The sequence below is a fragment of the Suncus etruscus genome, chromosome 2 (assembly GCF_024139225.1).
Source record: "Suncus etruscus isolate mSunEtr1 chromosome 2, mSunEtr1.pri.cur, whole genome shotgun sequence".
Taxonomy (NCBI): Eukaryota; Metazoa; Chordata; class Mammalia; order Eulipotyphla; family Soricidae; genus Suncus; species Suncus etruscus.
The window spans coordinates 160,381,443-160,392,425 of record NC_064849.1 but is presented as its reverse complement, the minus strand read 5'-3'; the positions used below and the strand labels follow the sequence as shown (position 1 = coordinate 160,392,425).

Below are 10,983 nucleotides of genomic sequence, written 5' to 3'. Positions count from 1 at the left end.
CAAAGTGAAAAAGGCCTTAATGTGGAACACAGAAAAAGTACTATCCAGATAAAAAAGAAATGACTAAAAGAAACAAAATTATTCTCTCCCCCAGCCCCTTTCCCACTTGGGGGACCTAAGTTTGGTTGAATTTGTAGTTACCTCAGAATATAACTCAAAGTTTAAATTAGAAATCACAGCCCTACACAGATTATCTGAGCATTATCGGTTCTTTTGAGCGGCATGTTTCAGTAAGTCTAACACAGCCATAGCCCACTACAGAGAATGTTCCTTAAGGGTGGGGCACAGGACAGATTAATTAAGGTCACTTAAATCTTCATCTTTTACAGCAGATAAGAACCAGATGGTTGACTTACTGTAGGATTTCTGTAGGAATCCAGTAGAGCTGGTTTCAAGTTTCAGGACACTTAATAGCAGCAACCTTCTTATCCAGAAGTGGTAATCTACATGAAGTCCACAGGAGTGCAGCAAATCTGAGGTAGTCAACCCTTACGAAGGCTCAGTATTTCCGGCTTTCTACACGTTTGGCAGTGGACTGCAGGGATGGGAATTGTGTATCGCTATTAATTTCTGGTGGGCCTTGTGGCGTTTTTCTTGTTGTGGTTAACCCGGCCCCAGGTGGACTATACACACCACTAGTCATCGCTGATTCTGGAGTTTCTGTAACTATTACTGGAGTAGGAGGTGCTTGTACAGAAGCTGTTTTATTCCAAGGACCTGAAGATTTTTCTCACCACTAGTACCGCCACCGCCTCCTTCTTCCCAATTATCACCTGGATCTTCTCTTTTTTCATTATCACCTTCTTTTTCACTTATCTGCATTGCCTGAACTCGAGACCGCTGTAATCCACTTCTTTCTGCTCAAAGTCTTTCCATTCGTCTTCCTCCTTTCCCCCCGAGGTCCGAGGCCCCCACCGAAATATGCAGAGTGGTGTGTGGCCAGGATGCAGTCTGTATTTCTCAATAAATGTCCTTGCCAAATGCAGGAGTTGCAGACTAGCTACTGATGAGAGTGAAGCAAATGAGTAAAATTACCCTTTCAAATGAGCCTTTTCTTAAAGGAGTTATGTCTTTATTAAAGGATTACTATGGGAATGGAACTTCTGGGAGGGTCACAGCATCTCCTGACCGGACCTGCCAACTGTTTTCTGGCGATTTTGTTGGTTTTGAGGTGGTAGAAAGAATGTCTTCTAAATGATTTGGGGTGAGGAGTTAGCTGAACCAGCCAATGAAAGGTTGGGATGATTAACGAAAAAAAAAAAAAAAAAAAGAAAGGAAAAAAAAAAACAATACAAGGGACTTGATTTAAACTTGATGACTTTATTTGGGAACCAAAAATCTTAAGTAATCTTTTGAACCTTGAACCACATTTCCCCCAGAAATTATGCCATTTTATTTTCTAGTAAAATTTGGTGTGTGTGGGGGGGAAGGTTATGTTGCTGAGAAATAACTGAGATGAATATGTGGAAGTTTTATTTAATGGCATGGTGTACTAGAAATATAAAAGCCTGCAGGAGATTTTAAATTACAACTCTTGTTAAAGCTTTTTAAAAGATTGTGAAATTACCAAAATGCACATAAAATCAAGTTTTAATATACTGTATGATGGGTGGATGATGAGGCTGTCCATTGTACCAGTTCTTTCTTTGAATTCTCAGGCATGGTTTGGCAGTGCAAGAACTCTGTAACATTAACAAATTCAATAAAAGTTAGATATATGGAAAAAAAAGAAATGAATAAAAATGACCGGCATGGTGGCGCCTGCCTATAGTCCCAGCTACTCGGGAGGCTGAGGCCAGAGGATGGCTTGAGTCCAGGAGTTCTGGGCTGCAGTGTGATATGCCGATCAGGTGTCCGCACTAAATTCAGCATCAATATGGTAACCACCCCCCGGGAGCGGGGGACCACCAGGTTGCCTAAGGAGGGGCGAACCGGCCCAGGTCGGAAACGGAGCAGGTCAAAGTTCCCGTGCTGATCAGTAGTCGGATTGCACCTGTGAATAGCCACTGCACTCCAGCCTGGGCAACATAGGGAGACCCAGTCTCCTAAAGAGGAAAAAAAAAATGAATAAAATAAGACAGACAAGTATTTAAGGAAAAATAAATAAATAAAACTAATACAAGTTTATTAAATAGAATTAAAAGAATACAATAACTTAATATATAGTTAAATTTACTAATAACTACATAAAGAAATAGGAATTCAGGTTAAGATACTAAGAGCTTTTAAGAATATCTTGTATGCATAAAGAATTCAGTTTATTTATATTTGATAATTTAGTAGTTATATGACTTCTTAAAAATGATGCAGTTTCTAGAGGATCAGACGAGGCGCATCAGTTAGGAAACTCGCCTTGTACTCAGCTGAACAAAGTTTATCCTCAGTATCACATATGGTCCTCAGCATCCCTCCAGGAGTGATCCTTGTGAATTCAGCCAGAATTAAGCCCTGAACGCTAAGTCCCAAGTGTGGCACCAAAACAGCAAAAGTAAGATACAGTGTCTTGAAACAATTTTCCTTTCTTTTGCAATTAAACAAGATGATTACGTAAAACTTGTTTTTACACACACACACACACACACACACACACACACACACACACACACCATTACTACTCATCTAAATGATAAATCTAGAGAGTAATTTCCTAACTGAGAAAAATTCAATCTAAGAAGGTGCTTTCTTTTCTTTCTTTTCACTTTTTTTGTTTTGCTTTGGTTTAGTTTTTTGAGCCATACTCAGCTGAGCTCAGGGCTTTTCTCCTGGCTCTGCACTCAGAAGTTGCCCCTGGCAGGCTCAGGGGACCATATGAGATGCCAGAAATGAACACAAGTTTGCATGCAAGGCAAATGCCCTACCACTGTGCTATCACTCTGGCCCCTGAGAAGGTGCTTTCTAAAGCCTGGAGTTAAGGAGCTAGGGCAGGAGCACTTTAATTCAATATGATTGTGTTTAATTATTCTCTAATTTGTAACTATGATTGGTGAGGGAAGTATTTCTTTTCTTAAAGTTTTTGGTTACATCCATCAATATTCAGGGCAAAATTGGGTTCAACTGTTCAGATGTACACATGGCAAGCACGTTACCCTTTGAATTATCTCTTCAACCCTTTGAAAAGAGGGTCAATACCAAATTTAACCTACATTTATCACTAAGTATACATATTCACATTCCTCCCACATTTAAGGTTATGGAGCTCTTCGCATCATTAAAAAAAAAACAGACAAATATCAAACAAAATCCTGGGTCTTTTTTTTTTTTGGACTCATCAAATAATCCATAAGTCTGATACAATTAAGTCAACTCAAACCAACCAATTTTGAAATTTGTCTTTTATTTAAGATTCATTGTTTCTCTGTGTTCTAAATTAGTCCAATGTGTTCTTATTCATAATAACAGTTACATGAACTCATGTAGGCAAATGATTATCCTTTCATAAAGTTAGTTTAAATGTCTTTTATTGTAACATATAGAAACAGATTATTGTCTTAAGCAATAAAAAGCAAAGCAAAGAGCAATACTAGATGTTCTGAACATCTCTTGGGAAATTATAGAAATCTTCATTTTCATTATAACTATTTATAGAGCCACAGCACATCTTCATTTGGTTAAGTAAGTATATGTGTTGCAAACATTCCTCTTCATTCTGTGTAGATACAGAACAATGATCACCCAGAGGCAACAACAACAGTTCCTTTTCAGGAACCCTAAAAGTTACTTTTATATGGAGTCACGTCAGATGTAATTAAGACATTATACACAAGATAGCACCCTGGGTTATTCAGATGAGCTTTTATAATAATAACAAATATCCTAGTAAAAGAGAAGCAGATAAAGGACAGGCATTACACAAAAGAGAAGGCAATGTCATTCACTTTAGATAAGGAAGAGATTGTCATCATTATGAACATCACAGGTTGTTTGCAGTACTTGGGAAAAATTGGGAGTACTAGTTTGGCTCCTGCTAGCCGGAATATAGTTTTTACTCCATTTTTCTCAAAATGGGAGTTGTAGCAGCTATTTCAAGAAAATGCTTTCAGTAGGACAAACCACTGTGTTTTGTTCTTGTCTTGTTTCTGTGGTTTTGTTTTTAGAGTTTTTTGACTATACTGTTGGTACTTAGAGGTCTATGACCAGGGATCATTTTTCTGTGCTCAGTGATCACTCCTCAAGAGGGTCAATGGACCATACATTATTCCAAAGATCACATAAGTGTTGGCTAAAATGTGGTCATTCATTGATGATCTTATAAAAAATAAAGTATGATTCATATTTCACATATATACAGAGATATAAATAATATAGAAGGTAAGATGTTTGCTTTGCAAGTTGCCCAACTGAGTTCTATCCCCAATTTTTCATATGAGTTTCCAAGTCTACTATGAGTGATACCTGAGCACAGAGCCAGGGGTAAACCCTGAGCATTTAAACATGCTCAGTGTGGCCCTAAATAAATAAATTAATTAATAGATATAAAAGCTAAATGTTTTAGTTGAAAAATTAGCTGTTAGACATTATAATTTTATTCTTTTTCAATACTCGTGTCCTTGGTATTAATTTGTTAAAGTTTATAAAACGGCACTGAGATATGATAATCACCAAATTTCCACAATTAACATTAAAGTTCATTTTCATTATTATACATTTGGGATGTTTGTTAAAAATATAAAAATTGTTAATTTAATATCAGATCCTGGCAATAATTGATAATTATACTCTTCATAGTTTTCACTTTTTCAATATATAAAACAGTTGAAGTAATATAGTGTTTAAGATTGACTACATTTTCTTAGTAATATGCATTTAAGTTTCCTCAGGTCTTTTAATGCCATGGTTTTCTTTTAGCCGGGAATAACTTAGTAATGTTTTAAGTATAACACAATTTATCCATTCATCTATCGAAATACATTATGATAGCTTCTAGATTTAAAGTAGTAATGCTAAGTTATATGTAAAGAGTAAATTTAGTGGGTTCAGAGCATTGGTGCAAGGGATAGGGCATTTGCCTTGCACACACTAACCTAGGACGGACCACTGTTTGATCCCCCAGCATTCCACATGGTCCCACAAGCCAAGAGTGATTTCTGAGTGCATAGCCATGAGTAACCCTGAGTGTCACTGGGTGTGCCCTCCCCCTCAAAAAAGAGTAAATTTAGCTATAGAAATAGTACAGGCATTGAGCCACTTGCCTTACATATAGCCAGTTTGATCTTCCGTATCACATGTATTTCCTAGAGTACTACCAGTAGAGCCCTGGGCACAAAGCCATGAGTAAATCCTACGGACACTCAGATGTAGCTGAAACTGCACTATAGCCCTATAGAGTAAGGAAAGCTTAATATCAAACTTCCAATCTCTCATATATAGCAATTTTCCATGGAGAAATCATGGAGCAATGGAATTACTGTTCTAGTCTCTCTCAGTATTATGTGTTATCAATATTTTACTCTAGACAATCTTATGATGTCTCACTGTTGTTTTAATTTGCATTTCTCCAGGACACGTCATGGAAACTATTTTTATATATCCTTATTTGACTCCTATATAATAGTTTTTGTGATATTTCTAAGTCTTCTTTATTATGCAATAGGAAAAATGTTATAAATTGGTTGCTTAAATAGTATATATATATATATATCTCACAATTTTGAATGTTAGCAACTTAAAGGCTTAAGAAGATTTAGTGTTTGGGAATGGAATGTTGTTTGATTTATAAATGTCTCTCTTGTTCAAAATGAAGGAAATAATATGGTAACATGTTTAAAAACTCACTTTTATAAGCCATAAAATTGGAAATTCAGTTTCAACATAAATTACTGTAAGAAACAAAACCTCTAGTTTATTAAACTCTCTGGACTATTTATAAGAGGTTTATTATTACTGATTTTAAAAAAACATTGACTATTTCAATAGAAATCTTTTATCAAAAGTGCTCTTTAGCAAACATTTCCTCCGCATTTGTGACTTATTCTCATGATCTCTGTGCATTGAGAATTGCAGAGCAAAAACAAGAAGTTTATTTTAGTCTTTGTTTTCTAATTCCATTGAAGCTCATTTCTATCAGTTCTGCTTTTCAACGAATTGTGTCTTTGGCTCTGAAGGAGCAGCACCACAAGAAGGTTTTTTGAGCTTCTTCCTAATGTCACCTTGAAGGAGCATTCTAGTTTTGTATTTTTTATTTATATGCTCGACACATTTTGAGCAATTTCTGTAAAGTTTATATAATCTGTGACTTTTTTTCTGGGTAAATAATATATGGATATACAGCTATTAAAGAAACTCTCCTCTGTACTATATTGTCTTCCTTTCTTTGCTGAAGATTAGTTCACTATGCATTTGGGTAGAACAGCAGTTCTACTGTGTTGCATTAACATATATTGACTCTTCCACCAATATAATTTAGCTTTAAATCTTAAAAAAACACTGAACTTTCTCAAATGTTCTATAACATTTGGCCATTTCCTATTCTCTTGCTATACTTTTTTACTTAAAGCAAGTTGGCTGAGAGAGAGGAAAGTACTCTGGTGTTGGGTGTGGTGCCTATGAGATAGGGCCAGAGTGTTAGAAATATGGGAAGGGTTCTTCCCTGGCACACAGAAAACCTGGGTTCAATTCTTGATACACTAATGGTCCCATGAACAGCACCAAGAAAGATTTCTGAGTTCAGATCTAAGAGTAAATTTTGAGTAATGCATGCTATGGTCCAAATAAAACTTTAGAATATATAAGAAACCTTTATCAAAAATTAGGTAATTGTAGGTCTGGAGAACATTCTCTGAGTATTCAAGCCTACTGATCTGAGGGCCTGTCTTTATTCCAATATCATTATATTTTGATAAATATTACTTTGAAGTACAGTTTAAAGTAGGGGAAAGTAATTCCTCCCATATTCTTTTCCCCAATGATTGCTTTAGCTATTCTAGGGTGATTATTGTTCCAAATAAATTTCAAAAGTGCCTGATCCATTTCTTTGAAGAATGTCATGGGTATCTTTAGAGGGATCACATTAAATCTGTACAATGCTTTGGGGAGTATTGCCATTTTAATTATGTTAATCCTGCCAATCATGAGCAGGGTATGTGCTTCCATTTCCGCTTGTCCTCTCTTATTTCTTGGAGCAGAGTTTAATAGTTTTCTTTGTATAGGTCCTTCACATTTTTAGTCAAGTTGATTCTAAGATATTTGAGTTTGTGTGACACTATTGTGAGTGGGGATGTTTTCTTAATGTCCATTTCTTCCTTATTACTATTGGTGTATAGAAAGGCCATTGATTTTTGTGTTAATTTTGTAGCCTGCCACCTTGCTATATGAGTCTATTGTTTCTAGAAGCTTTTTCATAGAAACTTTAGGGTTTTCTAGGTAGAGTATCATGTCATCTGCAAACAATGAGAGCTTGACTTCTTCCTTTCCTATCTGATTTCCTTGATATCTTTTTCTTGCCTAATCGCTATGGCAAGTACTTCCAGTGCTAAGTTGAATAGGAGTGGTGAGAGAGGACAACCTTGTCTTGAGCCAGAATTTAGAGGAAAAGCTTTCAGTTTTTCTCCATTGAGGATAATATTTGTCTCTGGCTTGTGGTAGATGGCCTTAACTATATTGAGAAAGGTTCCTTCCATTTCCATCTTGCTGAGAGTTTTGATCAAGAATGGGTGTTGGACCTTATCAAATGCTTTCTCTGCGTCTATTGATATGATCATGTGATTTCTATTTTTCTTTCTGTTGATGTTGTGTATTATGTTGATAGATTTATGGATGTTAAACCATCCTTGCATTCCTGGGATGAAACCTACTTGATCGTAGTGGATGATCTTCTTAATGAGGCATTGAATCCTATTTGCCAGTATTTTGTTGAGGATCTTTGCATCTGCATTCATCAGCGATATTGGTCTGTAATTTTCTTTTTTGGTAGCATCTCTGTCTGGTTTAGGTATCAAGTTGATGTTAGCTTCATAAAAGCTATTTGGAAGTGTTCCTGTTTTTCAATTTTATGGAAGAGTCTTGCCAGGATTGGTAGAAGTTCCTCTTGAAAGGTTTGAAAGAATTCATTAGTAAATCCATCTGTGCCTGGACTTTTGTTTTTGGGCAGGCATTTGATTACTGTCTTAATTTCCTCAATAGTGATAGGTGTATTTAGATATGCTACATCCTCTTCATTCAACCATGGAAGATTATGAGTCCAAATATTTATCCATTTCTTCCAGGTTTTCATTTTTAGTTGCATAGAGTTTCTCAAAGTAGTTTCTGATTACCCTTTGAATCTCTACCATATAAGTAGTGATGTCTCCTTTTTCATTCCTAATACGAGTTATCAAGTTTCTTTCTGTCTCTCTCTTTGTTAGTTTTGCCAGTGGTCTATCAATCTTGTTTATTTTTTTAAAGAACCAACTTCTGCTTTCTTTGATCTTTCAGATTGTTTTTCAGGTTTCCACTTCATTGATTTCTGCTCTCAGCTTTGTTATTTCCTTCTGTCTTCCTATTTTTGGTTCCATTTGTTGAGTACTTTCTAATTCTATGAGCTGCATTATTAAGCTATTCAGGTATGCCCCTTCTTTCTTGATGTGTGCTTGCAAAGCTATAAATTTTCCTCTCAGTACTGCTTTTGCTGTGTCCCATAGGTTCTGATAGTTTGTGTCTCCGTTGTCATTTTTTTCTAGGAAGGTTTTGATTTCCTCTTTGATTTCATCTCGGACCCACTGGTTATTCAGTCTTAGTCTGTTTAACTTCCAGGTATTAAAATTTTTCTTCTGTGTCCCTTTGTAGTTCACATATAATTTCAGGTCCTTGTGGTCAGTGAAGATAGCTTGCAAAGTATCTGTCCACTTGATATTATGTTTTATGTGCTAGAATGTAGTCTATCTTGGAGAAATCCTAAATGGAGCAAAGAAAGCCTCTTCAACAAGTGGTGTTGGCACAACTGGCTAGCCCCTTGCAAAAAATTGAACTTAGACCCCCAGCTAACATCATGTACGAAGGTAAAATCCAAATGGATGAAAGACCGCGATATCAGACCCCAAACCATAAGATATATAGAATAACACATAAGCAAAACATTCGAGCACATTGAGACTACAGGCATCTTCAAAGAGGAAACTGCACTCTCCAAGCAAGTGAAAGCAGAGATTAACAGATGGGAATATATTAAACTGAGAAGTTTCTGCACCTCAAAAGAAATAGCGCCCAGGATACAAGAGCCCCCCACTGAGTGGGAGAAACTATTCATCCAATACCCATCAGAAAAGGGGCTAATCTCCAAAATATACAAGGCATTGACAGAACTTTACAAGAAAAAAATCTAATCCCATCAAAAAATGGGGAGAAGAAATGGACATACACTTTGACAAAGAAGAAATACAAATGGCCAAAAAACACATGAAAAACTGCTCCACATCACTAATCATCAGGAAGATGCAAATCAAAACAACTATGAGGTACCACCTCACACCCCAGAGATTGGCACACATCACAAAGAATGAGAACAAGCAGTGTTGGCGGGGATGTGGAGAGAAAGGTACTCTTATCCACTGCTGGTGGGAATGCCGTCTACTTCAACTTTTATGGAAAGCAATATGGAGATTCCTCCAAAAACTGGAAATCGAACTTCCATAGGATCCAGCTATACCACTCCTAGGAATATACCCTAGAAACACAAAAATGCAATACAAAAATCCTTTCCTTACACCTATATTCATTGCAGCACTATTTACCATAGCAAGACTGGAAACAAGATGCCCTTCAACAGACGAATGGCTAAAGAAACTGTGGTACATATACACAATGGATTATTATGCAGCTGTCAGGAGAGATGAAGTCATGAAATTTTTCTATACATGGATGTACATGGAATCTATTATGCTGAGTGAAATAAGTCAGAGAGAGAAAAAAAGACGCAGAATGGTCTCACTCATCTATGGGTTTTAAGAAAAATGAAAGACATTCTTGCAATAATAATTTTCAGATACAAAAGATAGAAGGGCTGGAAGTTCCAGCTCACCTCATGAAGCTCACCGCAAACAGGGGTGAGTTTATTTAGAGAAATAACTATTTTTGGAACTATCCTCATAATGAGAATGTACGAAGGAAATGGAAAGCCTGTCTAGAGTACAGGCGGGGGTTGGGTAGGGAGGAGGGAGATTTGCGACACTGGTGATGGGAATGTTGCAGTGGCAATGGGTGGTGTTCTTTACATGACTGAAACCCAAACACAATCATGTATGTAATAAAATTGTTTAAATAAAAAAAATTAAAAAAATATAAGAAATCATTATTAATATTTGGAAGCCAAAATAAATTAAAATTCTAATTATAAAGTGGGTCTTAAAATGGTTTATGAGATATGGTAAGTGCTCAAATAATTTAAATATTATTATGATTGACATGTATTACAGAAAAATTTGCATTATATCATTCATCTACCTTGTTTAATTTTATTATAGTTGATATTCTCAGTCTTTTGCACACAGAAATATTTTAATTATAATTATATGTTGGAATAAAGAAAGAAATACACTTTCATAATTTTATATTCTATTATACAAAAAAACTAATGCTATGTTTGTATAAACATTTGTTCACAATTGCTTCTATCTCCTTGTTCATCTCGTTCTAATTTATACTTATTTTCTTGCTCATCAGTCAAACATGTTTAAACTGATTATGAAACTAGTTAAAAAATTACACAGTACTTTTTATCTAAATATAAATATTATGAATATTATAAAATTCTTTAATACTAGCTAAACAAATACATTTCTCCGCAGAAAAAAATATTTTCTAGTGTGTACATGTTCAGATATATACAATATTAAAACAACATTCTTAACTGATCCAATTCCAATATTTTTATTTTATTATTGAGTAATTAAAAGAGCTATTGCTATACTTTATACTCCACTTCATTTCTCATACTTTCTCTTTAATACAATATTTATTTAATACTATATTTATACTTTTTCAAATTATTTAAGGAACATTTCTTTCATTACT

The 10,983-nt window shown here is 35.4% G+C and overlaps 1 protein-coding gene across 1 annotated transcript; it reads right to left on the bottom strand.

Annotated features, from left to right (window-relative positions):
• Nucleotides 1-466: 466 nt before the first annotated feature.
• Nucleotides 467-884, bottom strand: LOC126001972 (protein CDV3 homolog). Its single transcript, XM_049769167.1, is given in 2 exon segments — nt 467-732; nt 735-884. Coding segments are annotated over 2 exon segments (321 nt in total). The 5' UTR covers nt 823-884; the 3' UTR covers nt 467-499.
• Between the last annotated feature and the right edge of the window lie 10,099 nt (nt 885-10,983).